Here is a 27085-nt window from a genome sequence, read left to right on the forward strand (position 1 = left end):
CTTAAAGCTTCATATAGTAAGTTGATGACTTACGGCGCCGTTACGGGATCCAAGATTGAAGGTATATATCTTAGAAAAGCAATTTCAGAGTTTTTAGGCTATGAAGGATGAAAAATTTCAAATTCTCATTTAGCTGCTCAAGATGGAAAAATGGAATGTTTCATCCATATCAATAATTCCATTTTAAAAGACAGACATCATTTCATCAACCTAACAAAGTACAATTAAAGCTAAATTCAAGACGACTTTCTAAAGAAACATTGAGAGACCCGAAGCATATTTTTAACTAATATTTTCTTCAATAATAAAAATTGAAATAGTTGACCAATCACATGGTATAGACCTTTGACGCGGATGATGTACCTTTAGTGGACGGGAGACAAGAAATGGACACAAGACGAGTCTAATGACCCTGAATGATATATTTCATGTGATATTGCAAACTCTAGTGCTATTTATAAGTGTGGCGGAAGTATTGGGGTCACTCCTAAGAAACAGTCGGCGTGGTTATATCTAATACCAGTGGCCCTGTATGGCACCCGGTCGGCTTATACCAGTGGCCCCGTAGTAACCCAGTCGGCGTGGTTGCCTACCAGTGGCCCTGTGTGATACCCGGTCGGCTTGATAAAGTGACCCCGTAGTGCTGCTATTAATTCGGTTGAGGATCAGAGGCCCTGTGAAAGAGGATATAGGCGTCACAGCCATGTGACCGACTACGAGGAGAGACCCGGCTATTAAGACGCTGTGTTAGGGAGGGAAGGTGGGAAAAATAACATCCGAACTAGCGAAGGACGGAATGAGAATGAGGACCACGAGGAAGGACTGGGTCTAGTAGAGACATAGGGGCGGGGAGCAGAGGCGTATTCCTTGTCTACCGCCGCTAAACGAAATTTCGCGCCCCGGGCCCGAAACTGAGATTAGTGGACGGGAGACAAGAAATGGACACAAGACGAGTCTAATGACCCTGAATGATATATTTCATGTGATATTGCAAACTCTAGTGCTATTTATAAGTGTGGCGGAAGTATTGGGGTCACTCCTAAGAAACAGTCGGCGTGGTTATATCTAATACCAGTGGCCCTGTATGGCACCCGGTCGGCTTATACCAGTGGCCCCGTAGTAACCCAGTCGGCGTGGTTGCCTACCAGTGGCCCTGTGTGATACCCGGTCGGCTTGATAAAGTGACCCCGTAGTGCTGCTATTAATTCGGTTGAGGATCAGAGGCCCTGTGAAAGAGGATATAGGCGTCACAGCCATGTGACCGACCGCCAAAGAAATTGCCAAGGAATGACCCCAATGCCACAATCAGAGGGAAGGGGAAAGAATTGAACTACACGAACTAGTGTGAGGGTGCCTATATGGTACACAGAAGAATGAACAGAGGCATGTTATGGACTGTTGAGTCATAGGACATAATATATAACTTCAAATGACATAATATGTGATAAGTGCTAGAAAGTTGAGAATAAAAACAAACAAAATAATATACAACTATGACAATCATAACTATAGGTACGTATGTAGAGTCTAAGTCTGAAGTCCATGTATGAGAAGGACAGCTAGGAAACAAGTAGTGGGCATGATGCCAGTACTAAGGACAGGCCGAGAGGTGGGCAAGTGAGGGAGGACGAGGCGGACTGATGAGTGTGAAGCAAAGTAGAACCTGAGTATCTGCGAGGTAGACCCATATGAACACGCAAGGCGATAGACAATAGGCTATGTATATGAAATAAATAATGCTAAGATATAGTAAATGATAGATATCAAATCATTGTTTAAAACCTATTGAGTCTGGGTTCCATATTTCATGTCCAAGTGTTTTAGTTCGACAGAGCAATTGTCCGGTTTGTCGGATGGTATTGTCCGGAATTCGGATGTAGGTTTCGAAACATGTACTATTCCATCTACCAAGTTGTTTGATCAACCAACTGGGAAGTCCTGCGGCGGCTGCTGTTGTTGCTGCCCCGATTCGGAAGGAGTGCGTGGATATTGGGCAGTGTGTGGTGTGGTTGAGTGTGCTCTGAAGAAATTCGTTTAGTTTTCGCCTGGTCAGGAAGCAGCCATTTGAGAATATAAATAGTGGGCCAGATTTTTTGAGATGTATTCGACAGTACTCTTTGAGGGCGGTGACAGGGCATATAGGGTGGTTTGTCGGACAAAGTCGTAGGATGCAGCCATGTCGAAATGGGTCGGTTTTGGAAGATTTGATACTGATATGCACCTTGGACGCCATGTGTGTGATGTCATTATACAGAAGGGTGGAGGATGGATCGTATTCATGCGATGATGGTGACACATATTCTGAAGATCGGAGAAAACCAAAGAATGCGGTGGTGCAAGCTGTCCAGAGCATTTGCCGATCGTGATTATTTAGGTTGGATGACTGCAAATGTTGGTAAATGGAGGTGAGAGTTTCAATGGTGATCGGTTGGCGTTTAGGCTTGGAGTGGGTTGAGCCATGGGTGCGTTTTATACTGCGAATGAGGAGATATAGACGTGGGAGTGGTGGTAGTTGGGTGTGGTAGCCATGTCTGATGTCATGAAACTTGATTGAGGAGAGGTGAACTTTAATGTTGCTATGTGATGAATGTTCTGAGAGGAATGTGGTGAACAACATGAGGTTGAGCTCGACTATGGGGAATGCCTGTAAGTTGTGGTGACGACAGAATAGGAGATAGTTGGAAGTGCAGCGGTGATATTGTGTATTGGTGCGTGGGGCCAGGGAGTTGGATAGGAGTTGGTGCATTTTCTTGGTGAGCGTATGAATGTCTACCTTTCCCAGGCGTCTGATGGTAGTTTGGTGGGGTAACGGTCTGCGGATGGTGCCAGCTCTCGAAACTTTGCTTCCTGAAACCGAGAAATAGCATCAGCAATAGGATTGTATACACCATATACGTGTTTCAAAGATATAGAACATTGATACTTTGCGGCTGTCATGTATAGAGTACGTACTAGAGTCATAAGTTCATATGATTTAGAAGAGCCCGCCTGCCAAATTTGGGTAATCGGAAGATTGTCGGTATGAAATACAATACGTTTCCCTGCCCATTCACCACCCCAGGTTTTGGTTGCTATAACTATGGTAAAGAGTTCCTTAAAGTCGATGTCGAATGGTTTCCTGGTAAATTTCTCTGGCCAGGTTGATTGAATCCAAGAATTCCTGTATATTGCACCAAGTCCAATGTTGGATGCGTCAGTGTGGAGTTGGATATCACTAGCAAGTATGGTGAAGGGATCTGGAATTAATGATGATTTGTTCCAGGTTGGTAGGAAGTCGATCCACCATTTGATGTCATCCCGAGCTTCACTGTTCAACGTTATGTGGTGGTGTAATTTCTTCACGGTTGTAGAGATATCTATTAGTCTACGTAAAAAGATTCGACCTGGTCTCACAATTTTACAGACGAACGACAACTTTCCAATAAGGGACAGCAGTTCTTTCTTGGTGCATTTCCGACGCGAATTCCAAAAAGGTAGAATTTCCATAAGTTCGGAGTATTTGTCGTCTGGTATTCGTATGGTTAAATTTGACGAGTCTATTTCAATCCCGAGGTATGTGATTTGACTAGATGGGCCTTCCTGTTTTTCTTCAGCAATTGGGATTCCTAGCTGGTGAAATGCTAATGTGGCAGTTTTTATTTCGTTTAGGGCTGTTTGAATTGTCGGTGGGTGTACAAATAGAAAATCGTCAGAGTAGTGGGTTGAATCTTGCAACTGGTAAACGTTTTGTAGTATCCAGTGTACTGCATTTGCAAAGGAGGTAAAAATCGCTGGTGACGAACGTAATCCAAATGGTAAACGAGTATCAATAAAGTACAAGCCCATCCAATGAATACCAAGTAGTACCCACTGAGATGGATGCACAGGTAGGAGACGAAAAGCGTGTTTAATGTCAATTTTTGTCATAAGGCAGTCCTTTCCTTTATAGTAAACAAGATCCGTCGCTTGATCGAAATTTAGGTATTTAACTGTAAAATTTTCTTTGGGTATACCTTCGTTTATGGATTCACCATCTGGTTGTGATAAGTCCATGATTAGTCTTCTTGTTCCGTCTTTCTTTTCTCTTGACCCGAGTGGAGAGCAGTGAAGATCCTGTATTGGTGGTTTTGCAAAAGGTCCGGCAGTATGTCTGCGCGAGAGTTCCTTGCAAATGGCTTCAGTTACTGCTTCTGAGTGTTCGGTCGCAGAGCGTAAGTTTTTTGGCAGTGTGGTATGATGTGGACCTTCAAAGCCAATATGGAAACCATTTTGTAAGCCGTTTATTAAATATCTACATAGTTCCTGGTCTGGATGATATTGTAATGCAGAAGAAAAGTTTTCAATATTTACAGGAGTTATGATACTTTCAGGTAGAGGGTTAGTTGGTTGGAGGACGGAATGTTGTACGAGTAGAGGATGCGCCTGTGAAACATCTAGCTCCTGGGTGTCCTGCTTTGAAGCATTTATTACAGATGTGAAGGAAGCGACATGGTGGCTTGTTGCAGGCTCCGTTGTTTTGGTTGAATCGGTGGCAAATCTCTTGAGTGGTTTCTGAGCGACTATGATATTGTGTTTGGCTGTTTCCAGATCCAATACGGTTTTGTGGTGGTTGTGGGTCATTCCGAAACGTTTTATCTGGTGCTACATAAGTGTAGGGGTTGACATATTTGTTTGGTGTACGAGCGTTTTGTTTATAGGGGCAAGCTGACGCATAATGACCGTAGGTTGAACAATGATAGCAGGAGGGTAGGTGCGAATCTCGAAGGAAACTATTGAATAATTCGTCATTGAGTGTTGTCCAGTCGGTTGTTCGTAGTTGTGCAGGTAGGGAGTGTTGGGCAGCCAGTGTTTGACGCTGAGACTTGTCGTATAAGTAAATGTTTTCGAAACGATGTTTCCTTGCCAGGTTTGTAATTATTTTGAAGTACGAGAAAAGTTCATAATGTTTGTCGGGATGATAATGTAAGTAGGCTTGGTAAAAAAGGTTCCACGCACAGATCCATGATGGATAATCACGTATTCTTGCCTTATTTTGGTTCGGTTTGAGTAAAAGATTGTACCAAAAGCAAGCCAGCACCACATTCAAAGCACCACATTCAACACCACTTTCGCAGCACCACATTCGGCACTTTCGTTTTCGCTCCAGCACCACATTCGGAAATTCCAGCACCACATTCAACTTTCTACCCGATTTTCATACTGAAGGAGAGTATTCCTATTCTGGAAATTATGATTCCTATCAAGCCTTATCTATTAGCTTCCATTTCAAGCAAAAATTAAGTCTCTATCACCATTTCTCTTCACAGCCTCACGTTTTAAAGACACCTCGGTAGAGTACCAAAAATCTTAATTTTGTGTACCGGACTAAATATTGTACTGAAGGAGAGTATTCCTATCCTGGAAATTGTGATTCCTATCAAGCCTTATATATTACCTTCCAAATCAAGCAAAAATAAAGTCTCTATCACAATTTCCCTTCACAGCCTCACGTTTTAAAGACACCTCGGTAGAGTACCAAAAATCTTAATTTTGTGTACTGGACTAAATATTGTACTGAAGGAGAGTATTCCTATCCTGGAAATTGTGATTCCTATCAAGCCTTATTTATTAGCTTCCATTACAAGCAGAAATGAAGTCTCTACCACCATTTCCCTTCACAGCCTCACGTTTTAAAGGCACCTCAGTAGAGTATTGAAAATCTTAATTTTGGTATTTTGGACTAAAAATTGTATTGAATGAGAGTATTCCTATTCGGGAAATTATAATTCCTATCAAAACTTACCTATTAGTTTTCAAATCAAGCAAAAATGAAGTCTCTAGCACCATTTCCCTTCTCAGCCTCACGTTTTAAAGGCACTTCGGTAGAGTACCAAAACTCTCAATTTTGGTGTTCTTGACTGAAAATTGTACTGAAGGAGAGTATTCCTATTTCGGAATTTATGATTCCTATCAAGCCTTATCTAATACCTTCCATTCAAAGCAAAAATGAAGTCTCTATTACCATTTCCCTTCTGAGCCTCACGTTTTAAAGACACCTCGGTAGAGAATCGAATATTTTAATTTTGGTCTTTTGGACTAAAAATTGTACTGACGGAGAGTATTCCTATCTTTTAAATTATGATTCCTATCAAGCCTTATATATTACCTTACATTTAAAGCAAAAATGAAGTCTCTATCGCCATTTCCCTTTTCAGCCTCACGTTTTAAAGACACCTCGGTAGAGTACCAAAAATTTTAATTTTGTTTTCTGGACTAAAAGTTGTACTGAAGAAGAGTATTCCTATTCTGGAGTTTATAATTCATACCAAGCCTTATTTATTAACTTCCATTTCAAGCAAAAATTAAATGTCTACCACCATTTCCCTTCACAGCCTCACGTTTTAAAGACACCTCGGTAGAGTACCGAAAATCTTAGTTTTGGTGTTTTGGACTATAAATTGTACTGAAGGAGAGTATTCCTATCCTGGAAATTATAATCAAACCCTGTTATAATTCATATCAAGCCTTATATATTATTACCTTCCATTTCTAGCGAAAATGAAGTCTCTATCACCATTTCCTTTTCCAGCGTCATGTTTTAAAGGCACCTCGGCATTCTGATTTGTTCAGTGTGTTGTGGGCGCCATCGTTCCCACCGGGTCTGTGAGATAGGGGTGTACTCAGTGTACTATGGACATGAACAGAGCTCTCAAAAAGATGCAGAAAAAGGTTTTCTTGCAGTAAAGATCTGCAAATCAAACAAATAATAGATATACAAACAAGCCCTGATTCTGATACAAATTATGGACGACTCAGTTTACTCTAAAGAAAATACCTTTGCTCTCGCAGGAGAAGGGTTACGAAAATTGGGGTACGAAATGCCGGTAATTTTTTCTCAAAAGCAAGCTCTGGCAAAAAGACAATTAAATCTGACAATACTTTAAATATCGAAACGAATCGCTGGAAACTTTTTTTGTGCAAGCTAATGGCCAGGTTGCAGAGTATGACTAGTGAGTTTTTGCTAAGTACCAGACTAGAAATAACCGAAGTTGTTTGATGGCTCCAATTGATGCCCCCAGTTTTACTTCCAAAAATGGAATGATAAAAAAACATAGTGACTATGGAGGTAGAACCATTGTTGGTGCCGAAGCGTTGTTACTAAAAGTGGTAACACTAGGTAACACATGGTAACAGGGGATAACACTAGGGTAACAGGGGGTAACACATGGGTAACACATGAGTAACAGGGGTAACACTAGGGTAACAGGGTAACAGTTTGAAAATGGTGGCTCTGAGGGGTTGGAAATTTGAAAATTGACTTAACCAATGTTGTTGGTGAATACAATGATAGAATGAATGATGCTGGTCAATGCAATGATGGAATCGATGTTGCTGGTGAATGCAATGATGGTGTTACTGGTGAATGCAATGATGGTGTTACTGGTGAATGCAATGATGGAATCAATGGTGCTGGTGAATACAATGATAGAATGAATGATGCTGGTCAATGCAACGATGGAATCGATGTTGCTGGTGAATGCAATGATGGTGTTACTGGTGAATGCAATGATGGTGTTACTGGTGAATGCAATGATGGAATCGATGGTGCTGGTGAATTCAATGTTGGAATCAATGGTGCAGGTGACTGAAATGATGGAATCGATGTTGCTGGTGAATGCAATGATGGTGTTACTGGTGAATGCAATGATGCAATCAATGGTGCTGGTGAATTTAATGCTGGAATCAATGGTGCTGGTGAATTCAATGTTGGAATCAATGGTGCAGGTGACTGAAATGATGGAATCGCGTTTCGCGTTTCACCTCACTGCTCTCAAATTTCGTCATCTTTCGATACTGACCTTTTTATTTTCCATATCTCCTAAGATCCTAAAAGCCAAATTTAATGGTATAAGAAGAAAGAAATTTTTGGGTGATTTTTATTAACTCCGGTTATAATTTCTTAATATTTTTACTTTGTAAATAGTTAGCAAAAAAGAGAGAAAAGTAATGACTTGTGCTCCTTTAAAACAAAGATTAAATTTCCTTGTCTTATACATAAGTTGGTCATTCTTATTCTAAACAATCGTGTGCCCCCTTAAAAGTTTATCTTTTGACTAACTCGGATTAAGTTGCATTCCACTGCATCGCCAAATTTATCAAAAAAAATCGAAGTGTCCAGGGGTAGATCTTTTCAAAAATTAATTGATTTTTCATATCCCGTAGAACAATTTCTTACTAAAATAGCCTAAATTATAGAATTATCATTTTCCTTGTTCTGAAAGTTTTAAACTATTGAGACATATTTTTGATTACTTCGTTTGCATTTAGGGGGAATGTAAATTGCATTCACCAGGACCATTAATTCTACCATTGTATTCACCAGCACTATTGATTGCATCATTGCATTCACCAGCAACATCGATTCAATCATTGCATTCACTGGCAACATTGATTGCACCATTGCATTCAGCAGTAACATCATCATTGCATTCACCAGCAACATCAATTCTATCATTTCAGTCACCTGCACCATTGATTCCACCATTGCAGTCACCAGCACTATTGATTCCATCATTGCATTCACCAGTAACACCATCATTGCATTCTTCACCAGCAACATCGATTCCATCATTTCAGTCACCAGCACTATTGATTCCATCATTTAAGCCATCTGCACCATTGATTCCACCATTACATTCACCAGCACCATTGATTCCATCATTGCATTCACCAGTAACACCATCATTGCATTCACCAGTAACACCATCATTGCATTCACCAGTAACACCATCATTGCATTCACCAGCACCATTGATTCCATCATTGCATTGACCAGTAACACCATCATTGCATTCACCAGCAACATCGATTCCATCATTTCAGTCACCTACACCATTGATTCCACCATTGCATTCACCAGCACCATTGATTCCATCATTGCATTCACCAGTAACACCATCATTGCATTCACCAGCAACATTGATTCCATCATTTCAGTCACCTGCACCATTGATTCCAACATTGAATTCACCAGCACCATTGATTCCATCATTGCATTCACCAGTAACACCATCATTGCATTCACCAGCAACATCGATTCCATCATTGCATTGACCAGCATCATTCATTCTATCATTGTATTCACCAACAACATTGGTTAAGTCAATTTTCAAATTTCCGACCCCTCAGAGCCACCATTTTCAAACTGTTACCCTGTTACCCTAGTGTTACCCCTGTTACCCATGTGTTACCCATGTGTTACCCCCTGTTACCCTAGTGTTACCCCCTGTTACCATGTGTTACCTAGTGTTACCACTTTTAGTAACAACGTGCCGAAGAGAAAACTTTTTTTGACTTTTTTGACCCTCTTATTTGCTTCAATACGACCATAGTTCGGCGTGATTTTGCCGATAAAAGAGGTTCTCGAAAGTCCGTTAGCGATTAAAAATTTCCTTTTATTTTTATAAAAGTGGGAAGGCCACGATCTTCCGCCTGCAATGACTCTTGGCCCTGCATCACGCACTATGTGTAACCAGGATTTTATCATAAGGAACCGTTTTTGTGGCAAATGAGGGCTATACACGCTTCGAGAGAGAGGGTTAACCTAGTGTGATTCAAAGATGTTTAACTCCTATTACTATTAGAAACATTTTCTCTAGAGTAGAGGTAAAAATAGCTGCTTACTTCGTGCACCGGCACTTCGCTCTCCTTTAAATATGGGATCGTTGTGTACCTCGTCTTGTAGACTATGCTATAGTCTAAGACGAATTACTATCTAAGAAAAAAGCCCAAAGCCGAATAAAAAAATTCGCAAACGGTTTTTTTTGCCGAAAAGAGTTTACTGTCGGTAGAGTTGCCAGTCTTCGAAACTCTCCCGCAGATTTTTTTTCGTATACCGCCATAACGCCATACCGCCATTTTTCCCGCCTTTACTATCACTGTAACGGACGATAACATCGTCTACTCGACTTGTAGAACTGAATAGGGGTGCCTATCTCACAGCCCCAGAGGAACTTTTTCCAACAGTGGGGATAAAATTTCTTATCAAAGCCAGTGGGGAAAGAACTTCTATTGTTCTTGGTTTGGAAAGCAAATTTTTATTTGAATTTCGAATGGAGATGAAATCAAAGTTTAGTTTTTTTTCCATTGGGGCTAATATTTTAGGGTATTCTTCTCAGCGGGGACGAGATTTTGGCCGAATTTTCCAGTCGGTAGGGAGTCCCAGCGGGTCTGTGACACAGAGGTGTAACTGAGTGCACTTGAAGAAGGGATTATCTGCGCGTGCACTTGACTCTTAGCGATTGCTGCACCTGAGAATTCGAGCAATATGCCGTGTGCTGTGTCCTAATAATGTTAGGAATTCAAATCTGTTTTATTTTAGAGACTCCTTCCCAATGGGAAAAAAATCGGGAAGATTGGACGGAGGTTAGGAATTTTGGGTCAAAAGATAAAGAGGTTAGTTTGTACAATGTCTCATGAAAATAACAAAATTTGAAATAACAAAACGAAAACATCAAATTGATAAGTTTTATTTATGAAGTCATTGATGATGACTATTGACTTAATTATAATGTATGTCATCTTTTATGAGTTATCAGTGGATGTCTTTAAGCCTCTCTTTTTGCCTTTTTTGGAACATATACCGAATACCGAATTACTGGACCAGTCTGTTTAAAAAAATATGGTGCTGGCAGCTAGTGAACACCGAAATACCTGCTATTTCCTCGTGTTTTATCAAAATACCGGTAGATTACTGTGTAAAGATCGATACCGGAAGACGTCCCAAATAGCAGATTAACGGTAATTTTTTTTTCGATTCGAATACCAGAGACGAAAAAGGTCCTATACCGGAATACTAGCCCCCCTGTAAGCCCACCCATGTGCACCACACACCAAACATGCTACTGCTCTTATATATAATTACTTTTTTAATTATTTCTTTAAAAGAAACGTCAACTTATTTTTTGACTTGACTGGGTTGCTTAGCGAGGCTTCTTTATTTAGTCATATTAAATTTCACGTGACTTCATCTTGTGATATTAATTTTGAATTAATTCATATACAATGAAATATATCATTACTAGCGGCCCCAAACGTTGTCACAGACGACTCACAATCCAAAATATGCGAATAACCATAAAGGAAGGCGGCTTTGAAGCTTTAATTTTCACAAAATTGAAAATTTCTAGGTAAAAATGAAACCATGTACAATTTCAAGACGCTACAATTTTATACGTGTTCAGTCAACCTATAATAATGCAAACGGTGAGGTGTGCCCTAGGGCGGATCTAATTGATTGCAGTGTTTCCGTATCGCAAAGGAAGATAGATATTCTCCTTTAAATATGGGATCGTTGTGTACCTCGTCTTGTAGACTATGCTATAGTCTAAGACGAATTACTATCTAAGAAAAAAGCCCAAAGCCGAATAAAAAAATTCGCAAACGGTTTTTTTTGCCGAAAAGAGTTTACTGTCGGTAGAGTTGCCAGTCTTCGAAACTCTCCCGCAGATTTTTTTTCGTATACCGCCATAACGCCATACCGCCATTTTTCCCGCCTTTACTATCACTGTAACGGACGATAACATCGTCTACTCGACTTGTAGAACTGAATAGGGGTGCCTATCTCACAGCCCCAGAGGAACTTTTTCCAACAGTGGGGATAAAATTTCTTATCAAAGCCAGTGGGGAAAGAACTTCTATTGTTCTTGGTTTTGGAAAGCAAATTTTTATTTGAATTTCGAATGGAGATGAAATCAAAGTTTAGTTTTTTTTCCATTGGGGCTAATATTTTAGGGTATTCTTCTCAGCGGGGACGAGATTTTGGCCGAATTTTCCAGTCGGTAGGGAGTCCCAGCGGGTCTGTGACACAGAGGTGTAACTGAGTGCACTTGAAGAAGGGATTATCTGCGCGTGCACTTGACTCTTAGCGATTGCTGCACCTGAGAATTCGAGCAATATGCCGTGTGCTGTGTCCTAATAATGTTAGGAATTCAAATCTGTTTTATTTTAGAGACTCCTTCCCAATGGGAAAAAAATCGGGAAGATTGGACGGAGGTTAGGAATTTTGGGTCAAAAGATAAAGAGGTTAGTTTGTACAATGTCTCATGAAAATAACAAAATTTGAAATAACAAAACGAAAACATCAAATTGATAAGTTTTATTTATGAAGTCATTGATGATGACTATTGACTTAATTATAATGTATGTCATCTTTTATGAGTTATCAGTGGATGTCTTTAAGCCTCTCTTTTTGCCTTTTTTGGAACATATACCGAATACCGAATTACTGGACCAGTCTGTTTAAAAAATATGGTGCTGGCAGCTAGTGAACACCGAAATACCTGCTATTTCCTCGTGTTTTATCAAAATACCGGTAGATTACTGTGTAAAGATCGATACCGGAAGACGTCCCAAATAGCAGATTAACGGTAATTTTTTTTTCGATTCGAATACCAGAGACGAAAAAGGTCCTATACCGGAATACTAGCCCCCCTGTAAGCCCACCCATGTGCACCACACACCAAACATGCTACTGCTCTTATATATAATTACTTTTTTAATTATTTCTTTAAAAGAAACGTCAACTTATTTTTTGACTGACTGGGTTGCTTAGCGAGGCTTCTTTATTTAGTCATATTAAATTTCACGTGACTTCATCTTGTGATATTAATTTTGAATTAATTCATATACAATGAAATATATCATTACTAGCGGCCCCAAACGTTGTCACAGACGACTCACAATCCAAAATATGCGAATAACCATAAAGGAAGGCGGCTTTGAAGCTTTAATTTTCACAAAATTGAAAATTTCTAGGTAAAAATGAAACCATGTACAATTTCAAGACGCTACAATTTTATACGTGTTCAGTCAACCTATAATAATGCAAACGGTGAGGTGTGCCCTAGGGCGGATCTAATTGATTGCAGTGTTTCCGTATCGCAAAGGAAGATAGATATTCTCTATTGTTCTTTTTCAAGTTATTCCTGGAAACTAATCAGGGTAAACTGATTCAATAATCAGTGTAAACTGATTTAGAAATCTTTCACGAAAATGGTTGAAAGGGTGAAAAAGAAGTAATTACCCCCGGAAAAAGATTTACGACAGGATAAGATCGCTAGATAAAATCAAAACGCTGCAGAGAGAGGGGATTCGGGGCTTCAGACACCAATGGCTATTATTATAGACAAGTCAAGACAACAACTAAAACCCCGGGGGGGGGGGTGGCATTCAAATGCTCCAACCAACAGCGTGTGCCGCCCTTAAGGGTAGGTTTTTGGAAATGTGCTGAAAGGGTGTACTTTTGATTGAGTGCACTACATGGGTCTTTTATAAGCTGGATATACTGTAGTAAGGGTGTGATTGGAGACTGCTAACTTGCAAGTCTATTTATAGCTTTGACTCGCACTCGTATATTGTGATTTGTTTTACACATTGTGTCGACGTCTCAGGCTCATTTTCAAGTGACTTCTGCGAAATAAGATATAAAATCAAACTACACTGTAAGGGTTAGAATCGTTCGTAAAATGCGCTCTAAGGTTACCTTTTCACTGCTCAAAGACTGCACTGTAAGAGTCCGATTATAAAAGCCATTTTTTGGTGACACACGCCGTACTAAAACCTAAAAAAACACTACACTCACACTCACCGACTCACGTAACATAATGAAGTGTTTAAACAAAAAATACAGCAAAATTCTCAAACCATTTCTTATGAATGTTTAATGATTACGCAGTAAGACAATTTCATAATCTTGAAAGCAAAGAATTTTTTGTACTCTACCGAGGTAACTTGAAAACGTGAGGCTGGGAAGAGAAATGGTGGTACAGACTTCATTTTTGCTTTAAATGGAAGGTAATATATAAGGCTTGATAGGAATCACAATTTCCAGGATAGGAATACTCTCCTTCAGTACAATTTTTAGTCCAAAACACCAAAATTGAGTTTTTCGGTACTCTACCGAGGTGTCTTTAAAACGTGAGGCTGCGAAGGGAAATGGTGGTAGAGACTTCATTTTTGCTTGAAATGGAAGCTAATAAATAAGGCTTGATAGGAATCATTATTTCCAGGATAGGAATACTCTCCTTCAGTACAATATTTAGTCCAGTACACAAAATTAAGATTTTTGGTACTCTACCGAGGTGTCTTTAAAACGTGAGGCTGTGAAGGGAAATGGTGGTAGAGACTTCATTTTTGCTTGAAATGGAAGCTAATAAATAAGGCTTGATAGGAATCATAATTTCCAAAATAGGAATACTCTCCTTCAGTATGAAAATTGGGTAGAACGTTGAATGTGGTGCTGGAATTGCCGAATGTGGTGCTGGAGCGAAAACGAAAGTGCCGAATGTGGTGCTGCGAAAGTGGTGTTGAATGTGGTGCTACGGATGTGGTGCTGGCTTGCTTTTGGTAAAGATTGTTATCTGCATCGAGTTGAAAACCGAGTAATTCTGTGCTACTGTTGACTGATGGTGGTGGAGGAAGTAAATCATCGAAATCGACGTATTCGGATTTCTTTACCTTAGTTAGGATAGCAGTCTTAAGTCCTGGTGGGGTGTATGGGTTTATAGCACTAGGAAATATACCTTGATTTATGTGAGTGCTGCTTGGTGGTGATGTGAATCCAAAAGTGGGTGAATCATGCTGTTGGTCGTGTTCATTTTGCTCAGTTTCATCATTGCTAATTTCGATGACATTTTGCTGAATCATGTTTGTGCTTTGTTGTTGTTTATGTTTCTGTGTATTGATTGCACGAATTTCTTCTCCTGCGACGTTAATTATTTGTTGAGGATTTTCGAAGGAGGAGGGTGTTGTATTAATATTATTATTATTAATGTTGCTAAATTTGCTGTGTTTTTTCATAGTTTCAACGTCTGATCGTAGCGTCCTAAACTCCTGGATCAGTGTAGATAGGTTGGCTTGTGATATAGGTTCGGTAGTAGTTTGAATAGGGTTGGGATTGAAGTGGTTGAATAAACGGTTTTGTAGTTCAATCTTCTTACCGGTTGTTTGCAGGTTTTGCGATCGTAGTTTCTGATGAAGATTGTCGATTGATAGTTTACCCCAATCTTAGCTTGAACGTTCCTGGTCTGAGGTTTTTGTTGAGTTTTTCCTTGAACGAGGCATGATATTAATTCTTTGTGATATATGAAAATTTGTAGTTACTAAAAAAAAATAACATCCGAACTAGCGAAGGACGGAATGAGAATGAGGACCACGAGGAAGGACTGGGTCTAGTAGAGACATAGGGGCGGGGAGCAGAGGCGTATTCCTTGTCTACCGCCGCTAAACGAAATTTCGCGCCCCGGGCCCGAAACTGAGATTCTGCAATAAATGAGGAAGGGGATTCTTTGTTCGAAATTTTGCAAATTTTAATCATAATTTGAGAATTTTTAATTTTATCAAGTCTGTATATGTTGGACTGTCTGATGTTGGACTTGCAAATTATGCTAAATCATACACCCTCTTCTCACAGACCCGTTGGGGTATTTTCAGCCAATGGGGGTAAAAATAACGGGCTAAAACTCGATAGGGATTGGATATTCCCGGGGGGTACCCAATTCCGCAATTCCGCCAAATCTTTCTCCAATTTCCGTCAAACCGTCTTAAATTGAACCAAAATTCCGTCACCGAAAATTCCTTTGAAATTCAATATTTTTGTCGAAAATTCCGCAAATTTTGAATATCTTTTACTAAATCCGCACTAAAATTGTCTAATTTTCCGTCTCCGTCAGAGAACCCAATTTCCGTAATTCCGTCTAAATTTTCGCCAAATTCCGCCACTCCGTCCGAAAAAAGGGCCGATTCTGCTCCTCCGCCAACCATGAAACCCCCCCCCCCCCCTTTTTTACGGCTGGGGATTTGAATTGCATTGATTTGGAGTCAGAAAATTCAGTGGGGATGGAAGAAGTAGCAAAATATTTTGTGGTGAGGATTTGCTTATCTGATTATTTTCACTGGGGACGATATTTTGGCCAATTTGTACAGTTGGGAAGAGGTTCTTGGTGGGTCTTTGAGAAGGGGGTGTAAATATTCTTGCCTAGATTGGCTTTTAAATGATATATCCAACACACATATATAGATTTCTTGCCAAGTCAGCATCTATGCACCTCCCATATGTTTTGTTGTCGTTTGAAATTTGTTTTTCGTTTTAATTGATCTTTCATCATATCATTTATAGAAAAAAAACTTTTTTCTTCAATGTTGCTATCATCACATGGTTTATGACATAACTCAACCTCGTTCCAAATTGAATCCTGTTGGAACAATTAACTGTTATAAGAATCATCTATTCCAACATTCGAGTATTCTTTTCAATTTTCCTGCAAGGAATTAGTAACAAATCTTTCTTGGGCCATTACAAAACTGTAGATGGATCATTTCATCATCACCGTATTTGATAACTTATAGATAATTAAATTTCAAATCATATAATATAAAAAGAAGAATTTGAAAAATTAAGAACATGAATAATGTACATAGAAGCATTGTTCTTATAATGCCAAACATATACCATAGCAAAGCTATTAGCGACTTAATGATCTAGCAATTTAATCATAAGACAATGATTACAGTATAAGAAGGTTTAATTGTTTTAAAGGAAGTCAACGATGGCATTAAAACGAGGCTAAGACAATATGGAAGAAATTGTGTCAATTAATTGACTTTTTTTATCGCATCATTTTTAAAGAGAAAATGTTATTGTAAAAAACATAAACACAACATATAACAAAAACGAAACATATCTGCTGAGATACTTTTAAAAAAACGAAAATTACAGATAATATATATTTTTGGAGATCGTTTAAAAAAACCGAAAATTATTCGTTTATTTTGTGGGTTATGTTGAGTTAATTCTTTTGTTTCTGGTTTTGATTTTGGTATCTTTGAACTCGAAAATTGTAAGTTTTTCATGTTTTTATCATGCCGCACCCATTTTGCTTTGTCCGTTTCGTATCCAGGAAACTTAAAAACATTGTTTTGTTATAAACAAAGTTGACATGGTTTTTCGGCTTATGTTATCTTCAGTACAGGGGGGGTACCAAGTTGTGGTACTGGACCAGTGCCGAAAAGTTGTACTTTCTTGTTTTTTGAAATTTATCTGAGACCACCACCACTTAGTACCCTGGTACTAAGTTGAATTTACCCCTTAAAATAGGTATACCACCCCTTAGTACCCGGTACAATCTTGATATCACCATTGAGAAATGACACACCACCGTTAAGTACCCTGTACTAAGTTGATTTCCCCCCTCAAAATAAGTATACCACCCTTTAATTCTTAGTAATGGTACTTTCTGGTACGATTTTTTTTTTTCCAACCCCCCGGACCTTATTAGGACCCCCCCCCCCCGTTTATTAATTTTTGAAAAAAAATCCCAGCTACCAAAAGAAAAGTTCCTTGTTTTACTCTAAAAAGCCTAAATTTAGTTTATTTTAACTCTTTTTAAGGGTTTTTAAAGGTCCATTTTCCAACCCCCCTCCCCCCGGTAATTACGTCCCCCCCCGTTTATTTAATTTGAAAAATATTTCCAACCCCCTCCCCCCGTTTATGCGAACCCTGGCACCTAAGAATAGGAGAAAAGCTAAAAATAGTTTTAAAACTGCTCATCCAAAGGTAAAAATGTAACAACCATCCCAAGAAAATCCTAAGAACTTATAAAGTATACTATTGAATTGAAGGTTTTGTTTTTACATAAGTGTTTCCGTTTCATATCAGACACATATTTCATATCAGGACAGTGTCTTGTTATTGTTATATTATGCTGATATAAGCAAAAAAGGTTTTTCTTTTCCTCTTTCTAACCAATCTTGCTCCACATCCGTGTCAATCCAATGTGAAAAAGCTTGTAAATTAAAATTGATGAGTAACCAAACGATATCACTCTTATTTAAAAACAAAACCTTTAAAATCTCTTTTGGCCCTGCTGAAACTTTCAAATTTCATCAGGGGCAAAAAGGGCAACACAAAAAAAGTTAGCTTTTATTTTCTTTCATTTTGGTACAAATTGGATAAGTCAAGAGAAAGTGAAAGAACATTTTTTGTGATTTTGCAGGATTTTGAGTACCAGATACTAACTTGATGCCTCATATTTGGTAGTGAGACCACCATTTAGCCCCTTGATACAAAGTTGCAAAAATGTTTTTTTCAATTAGGACCACCACTTAGTACCATGTACTAAGTTGTTTTTTAATTACCTTATCAGACCACCACCCGGCACTGGCCCCCACAACTTAGTACCGACCCCCCCCCCTGTTCAGTACAGTGATTGTAATTCCTTGCTCTTTCGTATTTATTCAAACTAGGCGAAACTAGGATTTCAAACCAAAGCTTTTAAGGAGATTAACAATTTAATGAGTTTAAAGTTCTTACCAAATCTGTTTCAGTTTCAAACAATCTATATTAATTTCATGTTATAGAAACCAAAATATTTTAATCGTGGTAAAATTAGAGTTACTACAAATTGTTTCAAAACTTCTCCTTAAAAGCCTTGCCCCTTTTTATCTCTAAACAAAGTACAACCAACAACACACTCTAAACTGAATATACCATATCTAACTCTACAATTCAGTATTTCAGGTTTAGTAATGAGACTTTTGTTTAGGGGACATGAAAAAACCTTATCATTCTCTTGAGATAATTTCCTTTAAAGTTATTTGCAATGGGCTTTTCCAGAAAAAAACCGTGCACCCCCTGTTGTGGAGTCCATTTCTATTCCAAGGGGTATGGTTTGAAATGCAGTGGAATTCCATAGCAGTAGACAAAAATCCGTCAAAAATAAGTGGAATTTCATGGGGGTAATGATTGAAAATCTGTAAAAATTCGGAATTCCAGAGGGGTATGATCCTAAAATTCTGGAAAAGCCCAATGAAAAAGGCCTCACTTGTGTATTATTACAGTTCTCTTTCTGATGAATGAAAAACGAATACGAATTTGGGAGAGTTGGAGTAGAGCGTTGTCTTTTACAAGGGATTGTGTGCGAGCTTAGAGCGGATAACGAAAAGAGTTATTCATGATATTTATGGTGTAATGTTATACACGGAAACACCCCGGTTTTTGCCAGTAGTGGCAAACTTGAGCTAGAGTAAAGTTGTTTAAAGTTTTCCACTACTTGCAACAACTGAGGTATTTCTATAGAAAACTTTACGTCATTAACACAGTGAGTTTCCAGTTTTCGATAATCTGTATATTTACAATATTTCATTTGACATTTTCAGGAAAATGACGGACACGATAGTTGTGAAGATTAATGTGGTCAAACTGGGAGTCACAAAAACTTTCAGGGTAAGTTACCATACTATTACAAGCTGTCAGACTAAAATGAGAAGGCGTACGGGTTTGGCGATATGGTGGCACTTTTATGTGGGGTCGAAATATTGATATTAGCTATCAGTGTTGACGGTGATCTAAGAAAAATGCGTCGGTATTTTGATGTTCGTGACCCCCTGTACGTTTCCTTCCAACAGCCATGTCTCGATACCCTTTCTCGATAGTCTTCAAAGTTTTTGATTTCCATTGTGCTTATACCTTTGTCAAGGCTGCAGAAGTTTCGCCGTTGTTTTTTTAAAGTATGGTACTAGGGACATGCAGTCGTGTGGCGTGGTGATCAAAATTAGGGGAACTTTCCCAATTTGGTATTCCCTCATTAAGACCACCCTAATTATAAGGATGTGAGCCAGTCAATAACTACACCCCTGTCACCATGCTACTTGCGATTTGTTTGTTACGTTTCCAGTAGCTTAAACATATTCATGATATGCACCACTAGAGAGTCTTCTGAAAACTTTTAAAATTTTCCACTCAATACCTCACTTAAACAATAGAAATAGTGACGTATTGGGTGAAAGAAAAACAACAGATAAGTTGCATAATTTCGTGAAGTCATTGCAGTGGTGCATATCATGAATTGGTAATCTGATAAAGTTTTGAGAACTTCTTTGAAAATTCGATCAACATTTGGTTTCCTTCATAAATATTGTCATTTATATGATTCGCTTTCAGTTTCTACCCATGGATCGGGTTGACCATATCATTCAACACGTACAAGAGAAAACTGCTGGAACACAACCAAAACCAAGTATGTATTTTTACTGAATCTTGATCCTCGAAGAGCGGATAGTTTATTGATTCTTTGATCGGATGACACAAACAAACACTATAAACATTACAAACACCACCCTTCCGCAAAAGATCACTAGTCCACTGGATTTCTAATTGATCCTTCATTGCAGTGAATTCCCCATGAAAGTGTGAAATAAGAATTTAGTTAACTCTCATAATAATACACCCCTGTTTCACAGCCCCGGTGAAACTTTTCCCAACAGCGGTGATAAAAATTTCTTTTGAAATCTCGATGGGGATAAAAATTATATTGTTCTAAAATTAAAAAATCCATTGGGGATGGTTTTGGAGTGCAATTTTTAAACATCGAATTTCGAATGAGGTGAAATCAAAGTCAATTTCCCAGTGAGCCCGAAATTCTAGGGGACGAATTTTCGGCCAAATTTTTCAGTTGGGCTGGGGTCCCAGCGGGTCTGTGACACAGGGGTGTAATAATACTGCTCTATACCATCGAGCACTCTATGAGGAGAAGATAAAAACCTTCCAAGTTTTTCAAGGTTCAAATCAATATTGTAAAGTGGAAGATGAGTAAGATCTTGATTATTTTTGGCTCGCAAAACGCTTAACAAATATCACAGACAAACTTCTTCTTTAAAAGTGTTTTTTTTTTAATTGACTATATTGCTTGATTGATAAAAATCAGTTTAATTGATGGGGATGAATAAAAACCATGCATTATAACCTTCCAATTATGATTAACACTGACAATATCCTGTTGTGTGTTCGAGATAAGTTGATTCCTTGTTGATATACTGACATTCTTCAGCTATGATTAGCTACTAAAGTAAAAAGTTTAGTTGCCTTCTATGAAGTCAAGAGCTTTACCCCCTAAATTAATTTGACTTTATTCAAAGTATGTAATATTTAAATTTTTTTGTTTTGCTTTTTCGTCGGACAAAAATGTGACGCTTACAGTGCAGAGAAATGTTTAGAGCCAAATTTAAGTGAGCTTTCACCTCACTATGAACTTTCTTGAACATTTTTACCCATTTTAAGGCAAGAAAAATGCTCATCTTTTCTCGCTTAAGGGTGTACCTTAAAATGCACTTTGAAAAAAAATGTCTCCTTTTTTTATAAGAAAATCCAAAATTTTTGAAGCCCTCGGATGTTCTTAACTTTTGGAATTCCAAGCCTAAAAATGTTCTTAACATCTTATAATTTTAATCATTTGGCGAGTAATTTTTCCATCTCAAGGAATCGGCTTTTTAGAGTCCGCAGAGTCTTCAAATGTTATTAACTTGTTCTTAGCCAAAACCTCATGTTCTTATATAGTTTGTTCTTATAAAAAGCGTGTAATGTGACTTTATTTTTTCAGATGAAAACTTTGGTATTTTTCGATTCGATCCTTACAATGAGAAGAAAAGTTTCTGGATGCTCAACAGTCGAACTCTCAAGTTCTACGACATCGAAAATAATGTATGAAATCATTTATACTCACAACCTTCCCCCGTCACTTTATTACACTTAAAATTTTAGACAAACCCATCTTCTAGAATCTGTCTTACCTGACCTTTTTCCAGAAATAACCAGGTTGACCCATACATCAACAGTGATTTCCCTCTCTAGGATTTGAGCAAACATTTTCTCTATGTAGTAAAGTCCAGGGAATTTCCTATTTTTTTCTACCATACATTACATTATAATTTTGATCATTTTTCTCTTCTTAGGACACGCTGCAATACAAAGATAAGAACCGATATCTCAAAGTCAAAATGTTGGATAAAACAATCAAAACAGTTCTGGTACACGTTTATCTATGTATTTTAAATTCTTTTAACGACATCTCGCGTGTCTTATCAACTAAGATGATTCCATTGTACTGAGTTCAGAAAAAGCATAATTTTGTCTATTTTTCAATATTTCTGTTTTAAACATTTTAGGTTGATGACAGCAAATCAGTTGGTCACGCCTTGGATATTATTTGTGAGAAAATCGGTAAGCCATTCCTCTTTTGGGTCCCTTTTTCTCTATACTCCCCTCTGTGAATAGTGAACAGCTAAAACTGTTCTTTCATTTAGGCGATTGTCCTTTTAGAAAAAAAAACAATCCCCTAAATGAAAGAACAGCTTTAGCTTCACAACGAATAGGGGGGTCAGCTGCTTTCAGTTTTTTCAATAAGCCAACGTTAACTATTTGACTACAGACCCTGATCATCAGTAGCGTAGACAGGGGCGAAGGAACATTTGATTAGGAGAGCAAATTTAAACGATACAGTAATTATGCTTTTATTTCACGAATAGCCCAGTACTTTGTCGTAAAAATCTGCTCTCCTACACAGATCGTTCTCCACCCCTGTCTACGCTACTGGTCATTTCACACTTAAAAGTTTTCTAACATTCCTCCTTATATGAAATATACATAACATAGAACATATTCCTTGAGGGTCAAAAGACTCGATTTGTGTCATTTTCTTGTCTCCTGTCAACTAACCCAACGTTAACTATTTGACTACAGTCCTTATGGCCATCACACTGAAAAGTGTTCTAAACATTCCTCCTTAAGTGTAACGGAGGATCCCCATATACCACGCTCAAAATGTTGATGTCAATGACGAGGTGGTGACCTCGTATTCTTGCGTACCCTATTCACTTTCAAAATATTTGAGTCCTTTGCCATAGGGTGCTCCACATACACTACTTACCGACGCAAGAATATAAAACCAATTCTTTTTCTACTTCAGTGTTTACTGATTTCATTCTTTAATACCCAGGTATAACAAATGCAGATGAATTTGCATTGTTTATTGAGGAAGACAAAACGGATGAGGAGGAAGAAAAGCGAGTTGAAAATGCTGACAAACCAAACAAAACGAATACACTCCGTCGGGTGGTAAGAAAACATTCACGCAGGAAATGTTGTATTCGTGACATGCACCATTGCAATGTCTTCCGCGGACCCAGCAGCTGATTGGTTGCAAGTGACGTATTGACTGATTTTACGTCACTTACAGCCAATCAGCTGTTGGGTCCGTGATGTAATATCAGAAGACATTACAATGGTGCATATCATGGAATTGTTACTTTCTGTTGATGAAAAGCCATCTAGAAATATACAACCGACCCCGTAACAAGTTTTGAAAAAATGTTTCCTTTCAATCATTTATTCTAAACTTATCATTACTGGCATCTCATCGTTTAGTGTGACCATTTGGCTCAATGTTGGAGAAGCTGTGGGTTCCACTGCCTTCACATTTCTTAATTGTTACTATACGATCAGTGAATTTTAATGATCATTTCATTTTAGAGTGGTGCATTGATGAATCGTGTTGAAAACATTGAACAGAGACGTGTCGAAAAACTGAAAGAAAAAGCTCACACTGATGATGACAGTAAGTGGATTATCATGAAAAAGGACTTAATTCTGAAGCGGTCCGTAGTGCAAAGGTAGGGCATTCGACTACGGTGCACAAAGTCGTCGGTTCAATCCCCTTCCGAGTCATATGAAAGACTTCGTACTTAGTAAAACATGGTGGTACTTGATGCCTTTCTGATTGATTCTCAGAAATTAAAGGAATGATCAAGGGTTAGTGGAGCAATCCAGGGAGAAAGAATGGCGCTCTCCCCTAACCTAAGGTAGAAAGCTATCGAAAGAGGATCCTCCTGGTCGCCTCCAACTGCGTTCGTTTTTTAAGCTAATCAATAGTTTCAGTTTAGGCGAAATCAATAAAAGTTTGGTTCTCTATGACTTGTGTTCTATTCAGCTTATATCCCAGGAAAAATAATTGCGTAAGTTCCTAATTGATGAATAGAAGAAATGTGCTTTGGCATCCCCGTTCTTGTGTTTAAAAAGCATAAATGTTTTTCTAATTCAATTTTTCTTTCTTTCAGCCAATTGGTTATCGAATGACAAATCGTTGCGTGAGTGTGGTGTTCACGATGACACGCTTGTCGTTATAAGGTAATTGTCTTTCGTTTGCTCATCCATTCGTTCGTTCAGCTCATTTATCATTCAGTCCCTCTACTGTTTTTATAAAAAGTTCGCTCTTTACTACTTTCAATACATTACATGGATCTTGCTGATCAGTTCCTCATTTTCACCGCTTATTATTTTAGTGTTTGTAAATTTCTAGCATCATTTTTTTTTCAAGATCAAAAATTACGCAAATGTCTTGCTTGTTGGTGCTAAAAATTTCCTTCATTCCGTTCTAGACGTCGTTTCATGTATGAGCAGAGTGTGAACATTACAAACCCAATCGAAATTGCTTTGTTGTACGCACAATCCACAGCTGCTATATTAGATGGAAGTCACCCGTGCGATGTTGGACAAGCTGCCACGGTAAGAACATAGATTGGAATCGTTTAAAATCCGTGTGATATAAAGTAATATTGGTGTTATATGATAATACGATAATTGTTACGGGATAATATCAGTTTGAGAAAACTAGTAGAACTTAGTTCTATTTTATGAAAATCTCTCCGTGCCCGTGAGAGCATTCTTGTACAATCAGCTAGGAAATCATTGAAAACAATTTCACATTGAGCATGAATTCTATCTTCTCACATTCTTTCACGAATTTGATTCGATCGTCAATTTTGTGTGTTAGAAGCAGTGTCTTGTAGATTACATAGTTGTCTGTGAAAAGATCCGATAACTACGGTGATTTTAAAGTCCGTTGCCGTAGAGGGTCTATTGACATTGTCTGCTCGGTAGAATACTACGCTACGGTATACGTGAGGTTATATAGAGGAGTTAAATAGAATCTTCGCATCAACGCTTTTTGGTTTCTTTCTTCAGTTTGCAGCTTACATGATACAAGTGCAACATGGCGACTATGATGAGATGAGATACAAAACTAATTACATTGAGTATGTTGAAACCATATTTTTATCTTATTTTATCTATTCATTATATAACTCGAACACTCGGCACTCGGGGGGGGGGGGGACACAAATTTGGGGGCACTGTTAACTGAAGGGACGAGAAACTTGTTCGAGTTAAAGAGAGATTCGAATTATAGAGGTTCGAATTGAAGAGACTCTACTGTAATGTGTTGCATGACTGGATCGTTTTGAATGAGGTTCGCGTGTCTTTTTTCCACACTTTAAGTCTTCAAATTAAATGTATTAGAATTCCAGAAAATCGGAAATGAAGTTAGGACCTTTCTTAATTCCATGCTTTCCCTTTTTTATTCCAGACCAAGAGAATATCTACCCAAAGAATACCAAAAGAATAAAGAAGTCAAATCAAAAATTAAAGAGGTGCTCTTCGAGATATTTTATTCTTTCAATACAATTCAAAAACCTAACATTACTACGCTACACGCTTTTCCTATACAATTTTATAAGTACACGAGACTCTTTTTTGGTCAAAACCCAAGAGCAGGTTAAGAACAACCTCAGAATAAGACCTCCGAAATGACCAAGTAAATGATGATTTTAGGCTTCCTATAAGGACAAAAAGTGAATAAAATAAGCATACTAAGAACATTCAAGTCTGAAAATCAAGACAGTTTACAAAATTTGCTGGTTCTAAAATATCAATGATTCAATCGTAATGTCCATCTTCTGTCCCCTCCTCGAAAAATTGCGATGTTTTTTATTCACTCAAAACAATTGATCGTTATAATGTTATTTCTGAATTCGTCCGTTGGGTTGTCATCGCTACAGGACTAAGATTCATTTAATTTCACTATTCAACCTCCAAACTGATATCTTTCGATTTATCCATCTTTCAGGAACACAAGAAGTTGAAAGGATTGAGTGATCTAGATGCAAAATACAAATACATTCAACTTTGTCAAAACTTGAAAACATATGGTGTCACGTTTTTCTTAGTAAAGGTATTCAACGTAGATTGATTTTATAGTAACCAGTATCGTGGACACAAAGGCGTCCATACGAATGTTAGATTAGGATAGGGTGGGATTTCAAAAGTTTTTGAAAAGTTTTGAGGGAAATCTATTGTAAAAAATCTTTCTTGTACAACAATAGCACCGTAATCGTAAACTTTTGCTGCTAAATTTTTGCTTGAATGTTTAACTCGCTTTCTTCAATTTGCTACAGGAAAAAGTCAAAGGCAAGAATAAACTTCAGCCTTGTTTGTTCGGCGTATGCAAAGAAAGTGTCATGCGAGTTGATGAAAGGTCAAAAAGGGTAAGACGATAAACTTATATACAATTTATAGAACTAAGCAAACGAACAAATCTAAGTTTGCTTTCTCGTACCTTGTATTTTGGATAATGACCCCGCCCATCCAAAGATGGTCGATTTTACGGTTTTACGGTTTTACGGTCAATTGTTGGTCGAGAGAGAGTCAAAAACTGTTTTTTTTAACTGTTTCTTCTCCTCATACCACAGGCTGAAATTTCTGGCTTATATTAAAGGAAATTATCACATTTTAATTCAATTTTTTGTAGATTGTTAAAGAATGGCCGTTGACAACAATAAAGAATTGGGCTGCCTCACCGAACAGTTTCACGTTGGTGAGAACACTTTCAATCAATGACTTTATTTAGATATTTTAGTGAAGATTCGTCGGTTCTACCAACCCCCCCACCCTTCTTCACTGAAACTTCAATAGCTCTAATCCTTACCTACAGTATTATAAAATAATTCGATTCATATGCCTTTTCATATTTTGAAAAATATGTCTTTAAGTGATCAAAATACACACACAAGTATTGTTCCTAAAAGCATCTTCAAGGCACTATTCACGAAAAATTGATAAGAAGGATCAGTCTCGTTGACCAAAATGTGTATGTAATTTCTCTGTAAAGAAGCTCATAGCAATGGGCGATTGTTTTTCGGTCATTAGTTTTTTTCCAATTCTTTCTATTATATTAATCTTTGTAGGATTTTGGCAGCTACACGGAGGGAATGTATTCAGTACAAACTCTTGAAGGTCCTCAAATTGGTCAACTTATTGGTGGTTACATCGATATCATATTGAAAAGGGTATGTAGCAAGCAGCTGGCACTTGAAGTTAAAAAGATGCTCTTCTTCTCCCCGACGGTTTAAACATAATTCTGTAATTCGATCATTTTTGGCGTGTAACACAAGTGAAGTTTCT

At 38.1% G+C, this 27085-nt stretch overlaps 2 protein-coding genes across 3 annotated transcripts in view; one reads left to right on the forward strand and one right to left on the reverse strand.

Annotated features, from left to right (window-relative positions):
* Positions 1-27085, forward strand: part of LOC136803299 (talin-1-like) — an 85457-nt gene that overhangs the window by 600 nt on the left and 57772 nt on the right. Inside the window, exons 1-16 of one of the 2 annotated variants that reach the window (XM_067060019.1) lie at positions 16641-16856; positions 19174-19240; positions 19958-20033; positions 21393-21493; positions 21745-21819; positions 21958-22012; positions 22788-22906; positions 23321-23405; positions 23905-23974; positions 24226-24352; positions 24812-24882; positions 25212-25275; positions 25752-25856; positions 26080-26169; positions 26433-26498; positions 26869-26970. In XM_067060019.1, the coding sequence (XP_066916120.1) occupies positions 19178-19240; positions 19958-20033; positions 21393-21493; positions 21745-21819; positions 21958-22012; positions 22788-22906; positions 23321-23405; positions 23905-23974; positions 24226-24352; positions 24812-24882; positions 25212-25275; positions 25752-25856; positions 26080-26169; positions 26433-26498; positions 26869-26970 (1269 nt within the window). In that variant the 5' untranslated portion in view covers positions 16641-16856; positions 19174-19177. Of the gene's footprint in view, positions 1-16640; positions 16857-19173; positions 19241-19957; positions 20034-21392; positions 21494-21744; positions 21820-21957; positions 22013-22787; positions 22907-23320; positions 23406-23904; positions 23975-24225; positions 24353-24811; positions 24883-25211; positions 25276-25751; positions 25857-26079; positions 26170-26432; positions 26499-26868; positions 26971-27085 lie in introns of those variants that run through there. The other variant, XM_067060018.1, reaches the window with a different exon arrangement.
* On the reverse strand, positions 1642-14985 carry LOC136803312 (uncharacterized). Its single transcript, XM_067060037.1, has 2 exons — positions 14541-14985; positions 1642-2847 (listed from the first exon to the last, which is right to left on the reverse strand). The coding sequence occupies exons 1-2, from the start codon at positions 14815-14817 to the stop codon at positions 1769-1771; spliced, it is 1356 nt and encodes a 451-aa protein (XP_066916138.1). The 5' UTR covers positions 14818-14985; the 3' UTR covers positions 1642-1768.

The sequence above is a fragment of the Clytia hemisphaerica genome, unplaced genomic scaffold (genome assembly GCF_902728285.1).
Source record: "Clytia hemisphaerica strain Z4C2 unplaced genomic scaffold, Clytia hemisphaerica genome assembly, whole genome shotgun sequence".
Classification (NCBI taxonomy): domain Eukaryota; kingdom Metazoa; phylum Cnidaria; class Hydrozoa; order Leptothecata; family Clytiidae; genus Clytia; species Clytia hemisphaerica.

Coding starts and splice junctions, on each gene's coding strand:
- LOC136803312 (XM_067060037.1), bottom strand. CDS start 14,817: ATGAAAAAACACAGCAAATTTAGCAACATTAATAATAATAATATTAAT. Junction 2,848..14,540: donor CAGCACTCACATAAATCAAG/GTATATTTCCTA, acceptor TCTCGGTTTCAG/GAAGCAAAGTTTCGAGAGCT.